The 20,501-nt window shown below is 45.3% G+C and overlaps 1 protein-coding gene across 7 annotated transcripts in view; it reads left to right on the forward strand.

Annotated features, from left to right (window-relative positions):
* Positions 1 to 20,501, forward strand: part of AUTS2 (activator of transcription and developmental regulator AUTS2) — a 1,062,127-nt gene that overhangs the window by 1,021,835 nt on the left and 19,791 nt on the right. For 4 of the 7 annotated variants that reach the window (XM_081819609.1, XM_081819612.1, XM_081819614.1 and 1 more), the window contains 5 exons: positions 11,721 to 12,192; positions 13,331 to 13,584; positions 14,645 to 14,886; positions 16,590 to 16,634; positions 19,921 to 20,016. In XM_081819609.1, coding sequence (XP_081675735.1) covers positions 11,721 to 12,192; positions 13,331 to 13,584; positions 14,645 to 14,886; positions 16,590 to 16,634; positions 19,921 to 20,016 — 1,109 coding nt within the window. The remainder of the gene's footprint in view (positions 1 to 11,720; positions 12,193 to 13,330; positions 13,585 to 14,644; positions 14,887 to 16,589; positions 16,635 to 19,920; positions 20,017 to 20,501) is intronic. The other 3 variants (XM_081819611.1, XM_081819613.1, XM_081819610.1) reach the window with 2 other exon arrangements.

Here is a 20,501-nt window from a genome sequence, read left to right on the forward strand (position 1 = left end):
AGTATCATTTGCAAATATCTTCTCCCATTCTGTGGGTTGCCTCTTTGTTTTGTTGACTGAGTTTCCTTTGCTGTGCAGAAGCTTTTTATCTTGATGAAGTCCCAAAAGTTCATGTTTGCTTTTGTTTCACTAGCTTTTGGAGGAAGTAAATTTCTAACAGTGGGCCTGGGGAGGTGGAGACCTAGAAGGATTGGCGACCTTGCGGATAGCGTCCCCCAGTCACTGGGCTTGCTGTGGCTTTCCGGCACTCCCCGTAGCCTATAGAACAGTGCTTTGCAAACTTGAACTTGCATATGGATGAGGAGTGTGAATTTAACTCCATAACGAGATCCCAGGTGTTAGTGTTGCTAGTCTGTGGACCACACTTGGAATAGCAAGGTTGTAGAATACACTGGAATCTCAGTATGAGGTGGCCGATGGTTTGGGACCAGAAGGGTCAAAACTTACTTAGAGAAATTGTCAGAGTCCTCTTTTCCCTGATCTTTCGCCTTTAACTAGAGAAGCAAAGGCTCTATGATATCAGGGGAAAAGGCAACTTTCATAGATTCATTCCAGAGGCATCTGCGGTGTTCACACAAAAGCTACTCAGACAGATTGCATGCTCTTGGCAGCACCCAGGTCCCATGGGCCATAGCAGGTTGTTTGAACAGACTTGGGGAGTTTTGTCATCTGTCCTCAGGAGTACAGGCAGGCATGTCTGAAAGCTGATGGAACAGTCATTGCCAAAGCATGGTAACTATTTCCCAAGGCAAAACCCACTTCCCATGGTGACCTGTTGAGAACAAGACAGGAGTGGCTCTTGGAGCTTTCCCACCATGCATTGCGAACACATCGGTTTTAGGATATTTGATGATGCCTCATCCTCGACTGCTCGCCAAGTGACAGCTGCGTGAACTTGGTGGAAAAGTGACTGAGAGCGCGGACATTGCTTGTGGGGATGAACCCCCCGCCCCACCCCGCAGCTGTCTTGGCACAGCATGGGCCCAGGGCCAGAGTAGTCCACGTGCCCTGGAGTCTGTGATTCCTTCCTCAGTTCTCTTCAAAACAGAAAGACTTTGTTGCCACTAGGAGGACTCACCAAGACTTGCTTCACTCCTTCAAAGTAGGCTAACCTAAGACCTTCTTTTTGATACCTGGACCCTGAAAAGAGGGGATTTTGAGGGAAAAGCAGTAGATACAGGGATGTTGCCTAATGTAGGTGACACTCTCCTTTCAAAGGGATACAGTGTGTGTGTTCTTGCAAACTCCGAAGCAGGGAGATAGTGAGCCAATGTTGACTAGAACTTAGGTCAGCCGGAAGCTCAGCTGATACATCATAGCCCTGCATTGCAGAGGGTTAAGAAGAAACCTGGGGATGGGGAATATTTGTATGTATGTGGAGCCTGGGAGCCGAGGAAAAGCCGAGGATAGACTCGAAAGATGGACGTTCTAACATGCCATCATCATACCCGCACTACCCTTTAGCTAGATGCCTCATTCCATAGTCCCCTAATATCATAAACATATTGACACCACAGACATGTACAGATCCAAGAAAGATTGCTTATCACAGTAAGAGGCAAAACGACAAGGACATGTTACACCAAAGAATTTTTGCCTCAGTTGACCAGGATCAGATTGGCCTCACGATTACTGCCCCTTCTGGCTCTGGACATGAAACCCTCAGGCGAAGACGTTAGAAGTGAGCAGCGGGCCAGAGTAGCGTGAGGAAGGTGTCCCGTCTGTAAACAGATATCCCCACTCGATTGTTCTCAGTGTGAAAGGTACCAGGAAGATTTTTTTTTTTTTTAACCAAACACCTTAAGTTATTTATTTTCAGTGCTTTTGTCCCACCTCTTGGAGAATTTCCAAAATAAGCAAATGAGCTCCTTGTTGTCTTCGAGTCTCAGGAATATGTGCTGTGGCTTTTCTTGGGGTGAGAGCCTTGGCCCTAGATTTGCTGTTCCCTCAGAGCAGGCAGGCCATGTTGCATGAATCCAGACATGTGGTTGAAAATCCTTCTAGAACCTTCCCTCGTTAGGACCCCCTGTCGTGCCCTAGGGACACAGCAGTATCTTGTTAGGTGTCGAGTGGGCACTGGTTTTAAAGGTGGTTGTGCCTCTGTGTGTACCATGCACAGGGTCATGTGGGTACTTGGTCAACAGCCAGACGGGGCTGATGAGGATGGGCCAGGAAGCTGAGATCCATAGGAGGGGCCGGAGAGCAGAGGCAGGGAGGTACTGCGGATGGTAACCAAGCAGGAGGTGATCTCGACCAGCTGATGAACATGGAGGCTGGCAGAAGGACACAAGCAGAAATAATGGGGAGATGTCTGTGAGGCCAAAGCACGGAAGCTTGGGCTTTCTCTCTGAAACTAGTCCTTGGAGTTTTTCCAGTGTTCTTGACGCGATTGGAGATTTTTTTGTCCGATACCTTGTCTCTCGTGTCAGGTCTGTACACATCCCAAGACACAGTTCGGTTGCTTTGGGCCTAAGACAGGTCCTTGGGGCCAGTTCAGCAGGACTGCGTTACAGATAAAAGTGCCTGACCATCAATAACTCAGAATCAATAAAATATATCGATATCTTCATTAGCTCTGATTAGCTAAGCTTATCTCTGAATCTTGCAGAGAACAAACACTGAACTGGGAGGCCGCGGGTCTCCCTGACGGCCATTTCCCTGTTTTTCCCTCCATACTGCATTGTACGCTCCCAGCCCCCAGCTCCTGGAAGTCTGGGGTGGTTTCTTGTCCATCTTTCATGCCCTCGGGACCTAACGCAGGGCTGATACATGAAGTGACACCAGCCTTTTCCTTGTATGAAGTGAAAAACCCGATTACAGCTAGGACGTTGACACTCTTGGGTTTGGTCAAGACTTTTTTTATGCCCGATCTCTCCCCCCAGTAGATCACAATTCATTTTTCTCCTTCTCATTCTGGTCCTTCACCAGCATGGTCCTCCATTGCTCTGAATTGCGAGAAGCTACAAAAGAAATACAACACAAGCCCAGGTTGACCTGTAGGGCCCGCGTTCCATAAGAGGAAGCCATCCTTGGGGGCTGCAGTCTGCATCTTCAAGGCTGATCCTCCCCTTGAAGGCAGATTTTTGGCCTTGAGGCATCAGACACACGGGCATACACGTAAGGGTTGATGCTTGTTGTGGTGCAAGGCTTACTCGCGATAAACTTGAAACAAGTTTAAGAACACTCACCTGCAGCCTGTTGATTTTCCTTCAGTGTCCATCGTAGGTTAATCTTGGAAACTAAGTGATATCCAAACGAGCTTCTGTGATAACAGACAACCCCTAACCTGCTGGTCCCCGCACACCTTTCCCAGTGGGCTGGCTGGTGTTTTACTAGATGCAAGTATTTTTTCCTATTTGGGATTTTGCTTTTACTAGGAACCCTGGAGCCCTCAGAGGTTTGCAATACAGACTTCAGCCCAGAGCTTAGCCTCCCAGATGGTAATTAATGTTTACACAAAATGACAAGCACAAAATGGAATCTCTTTGAGCCCTGCCAAGCACCCACCATTCCCCTGATCTCCCACTCTTGCAGTGTTTGAAAATTAATTTGCCTTGAACAAACAGTGGGTTTTCCTCAATTTATTTGTACAGTTTCAGTGACCGAGAAGAAGAGCTGCAAGGTTGAATGTCATCCTTCCCTTCGTTCAAGTAATTGAATCTGCTAATGGAACAAACTGGACTCTGTTTAATGATTTGAAGGAAAGAGGGAGAGGAGGAATATAAAGAGAGGTGTATGTTGGAGACGGTAGGCTTTTTCTGTAAAACACCATTGGAATGTGGAGCTCTAGTGACAGAATTTAAAACCTGGGGAGAGGTCAAAGTATTGCTGAATTAATTCAGTAGTGCAATTTTTGTTTTAGTAAGTATATACAAAATACGCGGTCTTTGCCAAAAAGGAGATTTTATTGGAGGTACAAGAAGAGGCAAGAAGGTGTTTAAAGAACGGATATGGCTAGTAGCTTGAAATTATTCAGTGTCAATTCACGGAAATGTGATAACTTTCATATGTTTCTGGCTTTTTAATGTAGAACATCTCAACATTTATTAATATTCCCACTTTGCCTTAATTTAAAGTCTGGGTTTCTTGCCACCCCCCCCCCCACCGCCCCCTTATTTGGCTTATTAGTCTTCATTCCTTCTGTGTGGTGAGGTCTTTGTGGCTCTGTCATTTGGAAAAAGAAGTAGAGACGTTAACTAGGAGACAGAATAATGTAAAAATAGGACATACCCATTTCTAGATGCTATGGGTCAGGCATTCAGAAAGGTGGGTGGGTACACTGCCTAATGGTCAGGGCCCCACATAGTTTTCTTGATGTCTTGAAGGCTTGTTCATATTTGCTGCAATAATGACCTTGTCGTGAGTAAGCCGTCATAGGGCTTTCTAACCTAGTGTAAAGACGTGAAAAGACCAGAAGCACAGAAATGTGCCTTACGAAGGTTCTTCTACTTCTCTTTTTCTGCCTCCTTAATCATCAGTGTTCACCAGCTCCTTTCTGTCCAAATATTCTGTCCAGTTAGAGCCAGTTAGAAATGTTGCAGAGGAGATAGAAGGCCATATCCTAGCCTCATTTCTGAAAGGCAAATATTGATCTGTCCTCTGGGTAAAGAACTTTTTAAAAAATTCCGTCGAGTAGGTAAAGCCGTTTGACTTGAACAGTCACTTTCTGAGTTGACTTCTTTGATGCTGAAAGTTACATTGTCCATGAAGGAACTCCTTTTAAAATATACAGTTGACCCTTGAGCAACCTGGAGGTTAGGAACCCTGACACCCCTCCTGCTCAATCCGAATTACACACATAACTTAGGACTCGCCAAAAACTGTACTAATAGCCGGCCTGCTGTTGACCAGAAGCCTCACCAAATAACAGTTGTTTAACACATTTTTTATACACATATTATATACTGTATCCTTACAATAAAGTAAGTCAGAGAAAAGAAAATATTATTAAGCAGATTATAAGGAAGGGAAAATTCACAGTATTGTACTTTATTGATTGAAAAAAATCTACCTGTATGTGGACCTACCTGCCCACTTCAAACCTGTCCTTTTCAGGGGTCAGCTGCAATGTCTTTTTTTCTTTTACAATCATAGTACATATTTACTGTAGAAAACTTGGAAAAAGTTAAAAAACACAAGTTTAAAAATGGAAGTCTGTGGTTATTTCTGGATGATGGGCTTACAGTTAACATTTTGATGTTTATCTTCCTCATCTTTTTTCTGTGTGTGTGCATAGACACATTTATGAGAATCATTTTCAGTATTGAGACCATACTGGTGATAGTGTATTTTACTTGGTAGTAATTTTGTCACAAAATATTTTCCATGAAATTATTTTCTGCAGTAGTTTTGAGAACACTGATCATTTATTTTGTGCTCTACATCGTGGAAAGAACTTAACTTAATTTCCACAATGACCCCTTGGAGTAGTTGCTGTATTTTTGCCCTAAGAAATTGGGCTTCCAGAAACAGAGTAGTTCATCTTAGAGACATAACACAGCAAATCTCAACCTAGCACACCCATATAAATGTTTTATAATGCACTTTCATTCTTTACTTTCTGGAACAAAAGATATAGTTAGATGCCTATCTATATATGTAATTTTAAAATGCCTATAACGCTCTAATTAAAAGTAAAGGAAAAACAAGTAGCAAGTAATTTGTAATAACATAATATGCTTTTAAGTATGTAAATATTTCTTTACATTAGAAGACAATGAAATGGTCAGATGCTCAAATCTATACATAGAATGGTACGTAAATGTGGCTGCTACGAAAGCAATTCATATAGGTACCTGCGACTTGGTAATTAAAACGCCAGGAGCAGCCATCCCACTGATGTCATGATTTTCCCAAATGGTGAACAACCAACTCTTGGTGGTTCGTAACAAGATATAACAGACAAAGCAACATGCGACAGTTGCATTCCTGGAAAATCCAGTGTGTATTAAAACTGTGCAGAAAATTTTGTGTTTATATGCGAAAACAGAGTCAGGTTCTAACTGCACAAATGTGCAGTGGGATTTTAGGACATTAACTGAGATATTGTGTGGTATTGTCCTTCATATTCCAGTACATCTAAGGTCCCTAAGAGCCACCAGTGCCCTCCAGCCACTGGGACAACCAAACACACTCCCACAAGTGTGAAATCTCCACCTAGGGGTGGTATCCTCTAAAGAGAACCACCTCTTAAGTGGCTTTGACTTCTCTCCCCACCCCCTCTTCTCTGTCTCATCATAAAATACCCTTGAACATAGACTCAAAGCATTTTGGAGGGTACGTTTCTGAGACTTTATAGGCCCTGTCATTTTCTTGTTAGGTTTGTTTCCAAGAATTATATGACGTTAGTTATTGTAAAGGGGATCCTTTTTTTATTTTAAGTCTCTATTCACTATTGCTGGTGTGTAGAAAAGCTACAGAAGTTTGTGGGGTTTTCTTATTTGGGTATTTTGCTGAGTTCTCTTATTCTCATATTTTTTAGCAGATTGTGTTTTCTAGCTAATTATATATTTTTTACAATATTTTATTAATTTATTTGACAGAGAGAGACACAGCGAGAGAGGGAACACAAGCAGGGGGAGTGGGAGAGGGAGAAGCAGGCCTCCTGCTGAGCAGGGAGCCCGATGCGGGGCTCAATCCAAGGACCCTGGGATCATGACCTGAGCCAAAGGCAGACGCTTTAACAACTGAGCCACCCAGGCACCCCAATAATTATATTTTTTGTAAATAGGTGTTTTTCCTCTTCCTTTTGTCATGTTGCTGTTGGTTTTTAATGTAAATGACAGGAATAGTTTGTTTCTTAACAGGTTCAGTCCACATTGTCTATAACACTAAATATACCTGGGACATATTTCTGGGTTAAGAGGAAGGTGTCTATCATTGAGTCTTTCCAGTTTACTTCTATGATCAGGTTTATTTGTTTTTGAGTCAGTTTTAGTAATTGATATGTTTTCATAAAATCCATTTTATTTTCACATTTATTATTATAAACTTGTGCATTCTAGTGTCTTACTTTATATAACATACACTCTCCATGTCTATGGTCCTACCACTATTCAAATTCTCAGTTTTGTTTGCTGTGCTTTTTTTTTCTTGCTCAAACTGTTCTTAAATGTAGGACCAGTTTTCCTTTAAGAATTTTAACAGGTAACATGATCACATGACTCAAAAATTAAATATGTATGTATGTGTATAGTCAAGTATCTCCCCCTCCTATAGCTCCCTGTCTGTCTGGTTCTTCTGCCTGAGCCCCCTACTGGTGTCATAGGCTCTCTTCTAGAGCTTCTTTATGCATAAAAGAAAATGAATATATATTACTTTTCTTCTGGTTTTCACAGAAGCTTAGCAGTATGCCAATAGGTTGTATGCACAGAGTTCCTCATTCCTTTTCAGGCTGTAACATCTTCCATTGTATGGATGTATCAGATTTATATGTAACCAGTTCCCAAATGATTACATTTTAGTTCTTTCCAAACTTGCAATTCAGAGCAATTGTTTCACTGTGTCTATAAATCCTTGCTGAGCTTCTTTAGTTTCTTGGCTCAATGTTGCCAAATTGCCCTCCACAGAAGTTGTAGGTTTTTATTCTACTAGTAAAGTACTAGCAAGCTCCATTTTCCCCAGGGAACTTGAATCATATTTGGATCAAAATTAAATGTTTCTTTTTTTTTTTTTTTTTAAGGATTTTATTTATTTATCTGAGAGAGAGAGAATGAGAGAGAGAACCCGAAAGGAGAGAGGTTCAGAGGCAGAAGCAGACTCCCCGCTGAGCGGGGAGCCTGATATGGGACTCGATCCTGGGACTCCAGGATCATGACCTGAGCCGAAGGCAGTTGCTTAACCAACTGAGCCACCCAGGTGCCCCAAAATTAAATTTTTCTTAATCTGCCCTTACCTTTTTAAAAAATATATTGTGTTTGAGTCAAGGTTATTGAGATACAATTTACATGTAGCAGATCCACCCCTTGTACTGTACACTATGCAGTGTAATTTTAATTTGCATGTATTATATTATAAGCACGATGTGCTATTTTTATAATCACAGAAGAGAGATTTTAAAACCCCAGAATGTAATGAGTGAAACTTGTAAATAAGACTGGTCAATTTGCACATTCTTATTTCCAACCTCAGCAAATTTCATCCTTTGGCAAACTCAGAGCACACAGAGCAATACAAAATGATTTTTTTTTTAAATGTGTTCTTGCCAATTTTGGAGCACAGTAAGACAAATTGACTGTCAAGATGGAAAAGCTTAACTGGGAAGATACATTTATTGAATAATTGAACAGAAGAGGAAATGCATTACCGATTAGCCACAAAAACGCATGACGCCTAATCTGTGCCTCAAGAGACTCGTGTAAATGGGGAGTCGTGAAACTGTCTCAGCCCCAAAGTTCTTACCAACCTTACAACCTGCCACTGCCTTGCTTGCGGTTTCACAGCAATGGGGCATCGATGGACTGGTGATAGCTTTCAGGTTTAGCTGAAGTGCTCCGCTCCCGCAACTCTTTGTAGCTTTCCTAACTAACCCTTTGCACTATCTCATTGTACCAAATATTTTAATGGATTCCTGCTTTGCTTTAGGATTTTTGTTTTGGAGGGGGCAGCAAAGTGGAAGTCAGAGAAAGAGCAGTGAGTGGTGGCCAGAGTTGGGACTAGAACGAAAGTCATCTAATTTATTAAACAGCCGGGTGACCGCCAGCAAGCAAGTTGCTTAGCTTCTCTGGGCTTTTCCCCCATCTTATCGGAGAGGACTGGATAACTTCCTTGCTTCTCACGGAAGGGTCCAAGCCTCAGTAGTATCACCTGGGAAATACTCAGAAAGGGAGACTCTGGAGCCCCACCCCAGAACTCCTGATTCCAACTCGGCATTTTAATCAGATGTCCAGGTCATTTGTATGCATTTTAAATGTTTGAGAAGTGCTGAGATGGTTTCCCAGATTCTGGTCTTGTGCCGAAATTCTGTGCTTCTGGGTCCTCTCTGAGTCATTCATCACAGACAATCCCGTAGAAATTCACAGGGCTCACTAGAGTGATTGCCCACTGATTGTCCGAGATGGCAATCCCCAGTCTGGGTGCTGCTCCCCTCGTTCTGGCTGTGTCCGGGTTGGTGCTAACCCACAACGACAGTGGGACAACAGAGGAGACCCGAAAGCCAACCCTGTTTGCCTTTACGGAACCTTGGGAAGCGAGCCCACGCCTGCACCATGCCCCCGGCAAACTTCCCTGGCTGTGTCGTCCACATTCTAGAAGCCCATTAAATAAAGAACAAGGAGATAAATATAGTCAGGCTACATAAACGAAGCACTTAGCTGTGTGTTTCTAATGTGCTTCCTTACCGGCATAAGAAAATCTAAGCTGATAGCCTCTGGGTGGTGTCCCTTGGAAGAGGAAACTTTCTTTTATGTCAGAGAGAAACTTTGGACACTGACTTTTGGAGGGAGAACATGACTTTGAATTTAAATGTAACGAGATGGAAAATACTTACGTATTTATTCCTCACCATCCCAGTCCAGGGAGAACAAAGCCCTTGGAAAGGATAGAAATGTGTTCCTGCCATTATAGCAGGCATTATAATCCTAAATTAGTCGTCTGAGTGTCAGAGTGGGAAGCACCCCTTACGGAGGAGAATCTCTTGTGTTTTGTGCGGTTAGGATGTGTGGGGTGTTAGTGCTTCTGCCCCAGACCTAACTAACCCTCTTGCATTGTGGGAAGCCTGTGTATCTAGCTCATGTAAGTACTTGCTATGGTAATCTTGTGGAAATGGTAGCAAAAACGTTGAAAGAGAAGCTGAGCCACGACCTCTGGGTGTGGATGTCTGCAGATAAAGGGTCTTCTTTCATGATTTAGGAGTTTTGGCTGCGTGGGGTCTGTCCCCATCAAGAATCTTGATGTTCTCAGCCCTCAAGTTAGAAACGAAGGTTTTTGGGAATTCCTAAAGTCTCAGCTTATCACAAGCAAAAATCTTCCCAGGAGAGTTCTGACGGACAGCACTGGATGGAAATATGCGTGAGTGGGACGCCAGAAGTCTGGAGTTACTTTTCACCAGGGCCTTATTGGATGCTTTATCCTTGGAGCCGAGACACGCAAGGAGGGTACTACGGTCTTTTCATATGCTGTCAGGGCGTTTGTTCCAGGCTGTTCTGTGAGGCGTAAAGCCAGCCAGGGTCACTTTAGCCAAAAATGTGCTTTGTTTATAAACCCAGTTCGTTTCTGCTTTTGTGCGTGTCACAGGTTTGATCTCTTTTACCAAAAGAACAGTGAAAATAATGGGTTGCTTTGACGCAAATTCCAGGGAAGAAAAATGGCAAAGCATGTGTACCCGAGAGGACATCGGCAGAAATGGATAGGACCAGGGAGAATACCACTTATTTCTCACACTTGATACAGTGAGATTGGAAGAGAAAGATCATGCCCAAAGTAGTTTCTTGAGGAATGCCTGGAACACATCCTCATTTTGGAGAATATTGTAATCTGTTCTCTTCCTATTTCTGCGCTGTATGATAATAAAAGGATGGCTTTTTTTGGCACAAAGATGTGGGAAAGGTCATTTCTCCCCCCAGATGTATACAAAAGTACTTACTCACCAATCGGGGCATTTCTTTCTATTTAATGCCACATTTGTCTTTCATTCTCCTGCTAGAGGATTTGATAGAGTTGGACTTACGGGCTAATCAAGTAACCACTTTGTGATGTGGCATGGAGGTTTGGAGAGAGGCATAGCTTTTCTTTTTTTATTATTATTTTTAAGACTTTATTTTAGAAAGAGAACACACACGTGAGCGGGATGGGGAGGGGCAGAGGGTGAGGGAGAGAGAATCGTAAGGAGACTCCATGCTGAGCGCGCCCGACACAGGGCTTGATCCCACAACCCTGAGATCGTGACCTGAGCCGAAACCAAGAGTCGGACGCTTAACCAAGTGAGCCCCCCAGGCACCCAGAGAAGCCTATCTTTTTAATTCATAACAAGAGCATGTATCTTCTACATTTCTTCCATGGTTGTGGAATTTCACTTAAATTATACATCCAGACTTAGCGTCAGCATTCAGCATTGCACCCAGTGGTCCAGAGAGGTGGCAGGACCCTTTAAAATGTCTGGCATGTGTAGTTGGCTGTAAATTGATTGGAATTCACGTTTGCACCTTGGATCTCAGACGTTGCTAGGATCAGTTGGTGAGCATGAGGAGGCCCGACGTTTGACCAGAGTTTAGCACTTGGCCAAACACGAAATTATTTCTGTAAATGTCAAGTGTGTCTCATCAGTCAGAATGGAAAGGGGGAAGAGGCGAGGCCAAGAAGAAACATCTGTGTGTGGTTAAATAACATTTGCTTCACTCGCTGTTTGAAAACACCGCTCTTTTGTATATTCAAGAACTGTATATATTTGAAAAGGGAAAAAATTAACTCGTCAGCTATTGTTTCTTAATTTTGCTGCATAAAAGGCTCTGTCAGGATTAAAGTCAACCTGCATTTTCAGACTCTGGTGGCCTAGGCCGCTTTCTGGAACGCAGCCTCCTGCGGCCAGCTCGCCTTTACCCATCTACCATCGGCCCTGGTCGCGGTGTGCTCATGTCCCGCAAGCGGTCACGTCAGGACGTGGCACCAGGCCGTGTGCCGTGTTGGTGGGACTGTGGGGTCTGGGCTTGGACTCGGCTTTCTGCTCCGTGTTTCACACTCGTGTCATTGCCTGTGATTTTGTCTTTGCTCTCTCCCCCATACAGATCCGGAGTTAGCTGTTGGCACGCTCCCGGAACATGACGGCCAGGATGCAGGGCCGATTGTCCCCAAGATATCGGGTCTAGAGAGAAGCCAGGAGAAGAGCCAGGACTGTTGCAAAGAGCCGATCTTTGAGCCCCTGGTGCTTAAAGACCCCTGCCCTCAGGTCCCTCAGCCGCTGCCCCAGCCCCAGGCGGAGCCCCAGCCGCGAGCTCCTTCTCCAGACCCCGACCTGGTGCAGCGCACAGAGGCCCCGCCTCAGCCCCCACGTCCAAGCACACAGCCGCCACAGGCGCCCCCAGAGGCCCAGCTTCAGCCCGCCCCTCAGCCTCCAGTGCAGAGGCCGCCGAGGCCTCAGTCCCCTGCCCAGCTGCTCCATCAGAGCCTCCCGCCTGTGCAGGCCCACCCCTCGTCCCAGAGCCTCTCCCAGCCATTGTCCGCCTACAACAGCAGTAGCTTAAGCCTCAACAGCTTAAGGTGAGCCAACCTGCTTTTTTGGCCTGTTGCCTTCTTCTTCAGGTGGGAGTGGGTAAGGAGTTCCCAAGCAGACTGGCGTTTCTTGTTGCAAACGCTGTCGCTGTGTTCTCGGGAAGCAGAGCCCGGAGGGCAGGGAGAGGGCCCAGGGAAGGGGCGGCATGCGTGAGAACTAGCGCAGAAACCTGAGGGACACCCAGCGCTGGGAGAGTCTTAGAAGGGAGGCCATTTGCCTCCGAGGGAGGACAGCTCAAAGATGCTCCATCTCCCTGCGACTCCAGAGTCAGGAAGATGAGGGCCAGGGAGGTTTCTGGTTGAGGTTTTTCTATTACCACGGACCTCCAAGGCGGTCTGAGAGGCCGAGAAGCAGGCTGCGTTTGGAGAACGAGGAGCCCTGTGGTGGAGATCCAGGCTCTCTCCTGCCTCGTCTTTGCCAAACTACAAAGGAGAGTTTTCAAAGTAGCACAGGGGAGGACTGCCAAGGAAAGGGAGACCGAAACCTTGCTTGGCCCCGGGGGTTGTAATTCTAACCTCCCAGGACTCTTGTGACTTTGTTTCCCTTGTGACAACCTGGTGACTAGGGGGATTCTGGAGCCTGCTGCTTCCTGTCTAGGACAGGGGAAGGAAACTGCCTTCGCCGGGGTTCTGCCCCCGAGTTCATGTCCGTGGCCCCCAGACCAGAGCGGTGATCAGGGGCTCCCTGGTTCACCTCCTACCTGTGCTTCTTCATTGAAGGGGGTCACGGTCCGACGGGGTGAGGTCAGGCCCCTGTTCTTACTCCTCTCTGAAAACTGTAGGACATGTGGCTAGTGGAGGACGTGAGGGCGCAGGGCTCCTGGGGCAGAGACGAGAACTTGGCAGCAGAGTGGGGAGCGGACCTGGGTTATCGGCCAAAGCTCTGGGGCCTCAGCTCCTGTTGTCCGCGGTTGTGATCCCAGCAGAAGCTTCTTGTGTTCCCCGGGGCAGGGTCTGTAAAGAGTATAAAGAGGAAGGAGCAGGAGAAGGTGTTGAATGGTTTTGGGCAGGGAGATAGGATTTTTTTTTTTTTTTTAAGAAAATAAAAGTCTAACCTCTTTTTTCCTTTCTTCTTCCTTTTTTTTTTTTTTTAATTTTTTTTATTTTGTGGTGGTTACTCCAACAGCAGTAGCAGAAGCAGCACTCCAGCAAAGACTCAGCCCGCCCCTCCTCACATCTCTCACCACCCCTCGGCCTCCCCGTTCCCCCTCGCACTGCCCAACCACAGCCCCCTGCACAGCTTCACGCCCACCCTCCAGCCCCCCGCACACTCACATCACCCCAATATGTTTGCCCCTCCCACGGCTTTGCCTCCTCCACCGCCTCTGACTTCAGGGAGTCTGCAGGTCCCCGGACACCCGGCCGGAAGCACTTACTCAGGTAGGAGGGAGGAGCCTGCCCGCCGAGCCCCCTCCCCGAGCCCCTCCCCCCACCCCCAGTCTCTCCCGCTGGTGGCCTCGCTGTCTGTGCTGCCCCTTGGGGCTGGGTTTTCTCTTTTGACGATTTCCTGCTTTGTTAGATGTATTCTTGTAACCTTCCTCCGGCCCTGTATGGGCTGAAGTTCAGCCAAAACATGTACCAGCAGCATACCGACCCAAACAACTGCCAGGGGGAAGCAGTTTGTTGGAAGTCAGGAGGCTTTTCCAACTGAGTTCACCCACTGAGTGGGAACACACGGATTGTAGATGCCCTGTCGCCTGGGCTCCCGTGAGAGGGACAGAAACATTGCCAGGCCCAGAGACTGTTCCATTCCAGGCCCTGAGAATTCCATCCTGGTTTAAGGGGTTTGTTTTCAATGAGGAGGGCCTTCTCCCTTCTTCAGAGGGGAAGATGCACTTTTCGTGCCCAGAGCTTTAAGTGTTAACAAAATCGAGTGTTAGGTATCGGCCCCTCTTCTCCTCCCCTGTATTGATCAGGCCGGGATCCCAAGTTGGGGTCCATCATAGCCATGTTCTACCCCTACTGCAGAAATTCCCCCTTGAAGAAGAAGGCACGAGAACATGGCTGTGGTAACAGAGATCAGGGTGCAGTCAGCTGTTCTGAAGCATGAAAATACGTTAGTTTCTCGAACCCCCCCAAACAGCCCACAACGTGCACAATATTAATGTCCCCCTCCGGTAGATGAGGGAACCGAGCCCCGGATGGGTGACCGCCCAGGCCCTGGCTCCCTGAGCTGACACTGACAGAGCCGAAAATCAGCCTCTTGGCGCTTCGGCCTGGAGCCTGTCCCCGAAGGCCGAGCGCCTAGAAGAACACGATCCGACTGTGACTGGGTGTCAGGATCCCCCGGTCGGTGGGCCCCTTCCGTCTGGGGGCCCCGGGGCTTTCGGGGGCGCCCTTGGTCCTTGTCCCCCTCTGGTCAGGTACTCAGATGTCCTGCTCGGAAGGCTATTCCTGGTGCGGCAGGAAGCGTCATCCTCTCCCTCTCCTTCTTTTCCAGAGCAAGACCTCTTGCGACAGGAACTGAACACACGCTTTCTGGCCTCTCAGAGTGCTGACCGTGGGGCGGCCCTGGGCCCTCCGCCCTACCTGCGGACCGAGTTCCACCAGCACCAGCACCAGCACCAGCACACACACCAGCACACGCACCAGCACACCTTCACGCCGTTCCCCCACGCCATCCCGCCCACCGCCATCATGCCGACTCCAGCACCTCCCATGGTGCGTACCCCAGGCCGAAATGTGAGGATAAGTAGAGCGCGACTCTTTTTCGATGCAGCACGCGGGGGTGGAACGGGCCGTCGGGGCACAGGAGGTGGAACGGGGAGCGGTAGCCATTTAGGGGGCTCCCTCAGCCTTGTCCGTCTCTGCCGGGGAGAAGGGAATGTGCCCTGCTCCGGGCAGCGCTAACCCAGGGCCTCAGGTAGGCACTCCTTTCTGGAAAGTTCTGTCGAGCACTGTGCGTGTGCACGGGGAGGGGGGTATTCTCGATGCCCTCCAAACCGTCCCATCCACTGCTGGTAGTTAACTTCTTAAAGGGTAATTTTGTCTTCTTGAGCATCTTGGGGGATTGCCACCACTTACAACAAGGTACCTGTCTGTGCTACGCACCAAGTCATAGCAGATTAACGCTCGTAGAATTCTGGGAGTCGGGAGGAGGGCCGAGGAGGAGAGAGAGCCGTCTGAAGACTTGGACCGTGTCCGTGACCCCCTGCTCTTTCAGGTGGCTCCCCGAAGCCTGTTTTGTTGAGGGGGGGGTGTTCTCTTTCTCGTGTTTCATAAGATGGTGCCCCAGGCTGGTATCCTGCTCTGTCAGCAAGTGTTCAGGGAGCTGGGGGCCCCTAGGGGCAAAACTTGATCTTGTGGTAGAAGATGCTGCTGACAAGGACATGGTCTTGGTCTCGACTGGGTCTAGCACATGCCGGGGGAAGCAGTTAGGATTTTTCTTTTTTTTAAACTTATGAACTATAATGAATAGTGCCATATTAGGGTGCTAAATATTCTGAGATAGAGCCCTGTCTGCCACCGTGAGTACTGGGGTGCTTTATTTACTTAATTTTTAGTATACAAGGAAATACTTGATTTGGTATCGGCACGGTGAGAATAGATTTGAATTCTGTGATTTTAAGAGGTACACTCTCCACCAAAAATCGCATCCTCTCCTCCCTCCCCCTCCCTATTTTGTTCAACTTAATTTTTTTAAATATAGATTTTGAAGTTTATTTTCTAAATTTATTTAGGAGAATATTAGAAATGAGACCTTGGGACCAAAATTTTTTCCTATAACAAATCCTGTATCATTTTTCTGGATGAATTATACTTTTCAACAGTTATATTTTTAAGGGCCTATTATCTTGAAAAAGAGTTTCTGGCAGCGTGAGTGAGCTGTTACACAGATAAATGAAATCTAACTAAGGTGGGGGGGTTACGGCACGAGGAAGCTGACTTTATTTAGAGGAAGCAGAGGTATACTCTGTTCTGCTCAAAAGAAAAGTTTTAAGACCTCGCCCAGATGCCTTTCCATTCGGGAGTAATACATCTCAGTAGGTGGCTGAATGTACTTGTTCTTCTGCCAAAGGGAAGATGAAAACAAGGAATCGCTGGATGAATTAGACCAAATGCTCGCTTCTCTCTGATTGATCGGAATAATTGCCTCTTTCTCCAGTTGAGATGTCTGGTTTGTGCCAGTCTCTAAAAACAGACCAGAAAGAAAGACACTGTCGTGCAACCAGGGCCTAAATGCACCGTATGGGTTCTCACTTTGCTTTTCCATTTCTTGTCGGAGCAACTCAGGAGTCGAGAAGGGTTCCCTCCTATACAGCGAGGTTACGGAGTCGGATGACAGCCTAATGACAGAGAAGCTGACTTAGGGCGGCCTCCGCTGAAGCAGTGAACAGAAATGTAGACTCTTTAAGTAACTAGCTTTTGCTTTGATCCCTTTACAGTTTGACAAATACCCTACAAAAGTTGACCCATTCTACCGGCACAGTGTGAGTCTTGTTACCATGCTACCCATTCAATGTAACTGCTTTTCCATTTTTGTGCTCTTGCCACAGATCAGTAAATGACTAGCAGCCTTCCTTAATCATCTTTGCAAGAATTCCCATTGCTCCTCGTCACTTTGGATGCTTGCTTTTGTGACGTTTGCTTCTGGTAACGATGCAGTATCCGTCTTCCGAATCAAAAGATCATTAGCATGCCTAAAACTGGAAAGTGCAGGTGAACTCACTGGAAGCCGGGCATCTGGCCTCAGTGGGGTGTCTGCGGTGGAATCACCATGGTTTCAGGGGACTCTGAAATCACAGGATTTCAGTCATTGACCGAAGTGTCATTAACACAAAATTCCCAGAATTCAACTTGAATGATTTCTTCCAAATAGAATGTCATTAATCTGAGAAAGAGGCTCCATAGCTCAGGGGTTAGAGCACTGGTCTTGTAGAATGTCATTAATCTTTTTGACTCCTCAGTGCCTCAAAAAAGCAGGTTCTCATCTCCTCCTGACGAAATTAGACCCCTCTCCCACATGGCTGGTATTGTTCTCCTGAGCTTGTTAACAACTAAAAACCAAAATATCATTTCAATAAAAGAAGGGCTTATAATGGAACTCTGTGATTTTTTTCCCCTTTAAACTCATTCTTCTTTATATAAAAAAATACTCATTTTATCCCATCTTAAAGAGTTCAGTTCTCGAACTTCAATTGGTACCAACCTAAGTTACATATTCAGTAGAGACATCAGACGAGGACTTTTTTTAAAACACAAACACCTTCAACATCTTACCATGATATTTTGATTATGGAGTGAATACTGCATCGTGTTTACCTGAAATTTTGCAAGTCTCTTTGCTCAGTGGTTATTTTTATTTTTTTAATTGACACCAGAAAGAAAAATTAGTAAGTGCTTGTAACCATGTTGGTCCACCATATTCAACTATGCTTGCTTGGAAAGAAGTGCTCCTCAGGTCAGCAAAGCCTGTGAATTCATCCATATTTTGAACCAGATCATTAGACACTGTCTTAGTCCGGAGTGTAGCTGAGAAGTCAAGACTACAAAATAGCAGAAATAATGAAGAATGAGTTCCTCCAGAGACATGCAGATATAACGTGAGGAAGCCTCCTCATGAAGAGGAAAGTAGATCCAAGTGCCTGGGCCCCCACATTGTTCTGACACTTTTTGCTCAGCTGTGATACAAAAGCACTTTTTATTTATTTTATTTATTTGTTTTTAAAATATTTATTTAAGAGAGAGCGAGCGAGCAGGGGGAGGGGGAGAGGGAGACAAGCAGACTCCCTGCTGAGCACAGAGCCCTACACAGGGCTTGATCCCAGGACCCCGAGATCATGACCTGAGCTGAAACCAAGAGTCAGACGCTTAACCCACTGAGCCACCCAGGCCACCCCACAAAAGCATTTTTTAAGTGGACGTGCAAAATCCAGTAAACCCGTGGGTCTCCTCTTTAGGGATGTCCCGTGAATGGTGTCATCCTTGATGATCATCAGATTTCTGCCCTTCGTCAGTATTCGCTGATTTAAATTAAGGACCAGCTAACAAAGTCATTCCTAGAGAAAGTTCAGCATGCTCAACAGGTGGCTCAGATTTACTCCCTAGGACAAAATGCGTAGTAGTGCTTTTTTATAAGCTTATTCCACAGAGGGTCCTAGATTTAAGATGGAGAATAAGCCGAGAGGCCTGAATTTTTGCCAGGTTTATGTTTTATTACTTAGGTACTAAAGATTTTTCGTCAAGTGGGTGGGGGGGGGATAGTTAGCTGTATTCTAAGAGGGTCAATAATGGACTACAGCAAAAGGAAAATGGTGAAAATATCTAATTTTCTATTGAAAACATTAAAGGAAATATTCCCCACCTGGAGGCAGAGTAATAGAAATTTGAGTGTGTTTTAGTGTGGCATGTATTTAATTACTCTGCTTCATACAGTGTACTGTGGGAGAGTTATTTCGTTTTATTAGTTATAGTGGATAATATGTGAAGTACTTAGTCTCTCCCGCTCTGGGGATTAGGACGTTATAAGGGGAATTAAGATGCAGTGCACTCAAGTATCTGAAACACAATTTTAGACTTAAAAGTAGTTTTAAATGAGGGCACTTGGCTTGCAATCACTGTTTAAGTGGATTTAGTTCAATATCAATTAGTCTGAAAAACTTTGCTGCATCATTGGAGGGAGCAAAATGAAATAAAGACCAACAGAAAAGGACGTGCTCTGAAAACAGGATTATGAAATGGGCATTTCAGCCCTTACCTAGAAATAGCTAACGTAAAGTCATTATGCGGAAAAGCTTGAGTTATTATTGTATTTTCGACATATTATGCAACCATAAAGGGGGGGTGACGTAGTGTCCGCATGGTGGTTTGATCAAAGTGAATGGAACCAGAGCAGTGGGATCTCAGAAATATTCGAGTTTTAGGAGGAGGAAGAACTGTGTTTGCCTTGTCTTCAGTATGGCCGTATATTTCTTTCCTCCATCGTGTCCCCTGTAAACTGGTTAATTCCAGAAAATTCATATTCTTAATTCAGAATCATTCTTCCCCCTTCACTGAGTGGTCAGACCCGTCAAGGGCTTGGGCTTGAGCAGCCCCCAGTGAGCTTGTCCATCTTCCAGAAGAAAACAGCTTCATTGGGAGTGTATACAGTCATTTTATCTTACCCTCCCACAAATATTTGTCATCATTTGAGACGAGACAATTAAATTGTCCTCTGAAACCACCACTTCTGGAACAACCTAATGAAGCAAGGATTGTGAATATTTTCTCATTTCCTCAAACTATTAAAAATCTAAAAGTACTAATTGAGTTTTAATGGTATAAAATCCTGGAACTCATAAAGACTTGCTTCTTTTTCTTCCTTTTTTCTTAATTTTTCTTTTTTTAATTTTTTTCCTTTTTCTAATTAACTTGTAATTTTCCAGGCATCTTATTTGGCTCAGCATCCCCTCCTGTTTTTGATGCGCATTAAAATCTCAAGGCATTTAGGTTTTCTATCTGATTTAACAATTAATAATTAGAAAAGCTCCCTTTCTAATGATATCCTCATTTGGGACATCATTTGTTGGCTGATTGATTCTGAACTACTTTTAACTTTTTAAGTTAAGCATTCATGGCACATCTGTGTGATCATTTCATCATGGCTTCTTGACTAATAGCATCAAACTGGTGTTACCTGGCTTGCTAATGTGGATGTCGTTCGATGGGAAGGGAACTGGAATATATCGTTTGCCTCCTACTAAAATCTTTTTCTCCCCTCCCCATCTTTGGTCACAGCTCTTCCATTCCTACCCTCCTGCAGTATCGGGCATCCCCCCTATGATTCCACCCACTGGCCCTTTTGGTTCACTACAAGGAGCATTTCAGCCGAAGGTAAGCAACCTGACTGTGAAAACACACAGGCATCTTTACAAGCAGAGCCTCAGGCGAGGTGGCCGGGTGGGTTCTACAGCCTCTCGCCTGCCAGTGGCTAATTTTTCTAATCCAAAGTGACCATCGGGATTAGAGGGAGAGTATTTTTTTTTCTTTTTTTTTTTTTGCTAGCCCCTTGAGTTTTAAACCTCAGCCCGAATTTAATTTTCAATCTGTACTACCCATGTAATCTCAGTTGAGCTAGGATTTCCTGTAATCTTTAAGATACACAGAAGACATAGATGTATTTTTTTTCCACCAGTATTGTGGACAAAAGCTTCTGGCCCGGAGATGTACGAAATGTCAGATTCGTGTGCACCAACTTGTCCTTGCGGTATATATTATTAGCAGAGATGCATAGCTGAGCCTTTATTGATTTGAATAGCAAGGAATAGAACCTTGCTAAAACTAAACTAAAATTTCATCCTTCCGGTTGTGTGAAGGAA

This window comes from Leptonychotes weddellii, chromosome 5 (assembly GCF_054177405.1).
Source record: "Leptonychotes weddellii isolate Sample4059 chromosome 5, ASM5417740v2, whole genome shotgun sequence".
Taxonomy (NCBI): domain Eukaryota; kingdom Metazoa; phylum Chordata; class Mammalia; order Carnivora; family Phocidae; genus Leptonychotes; species Leptonychotes weddellii.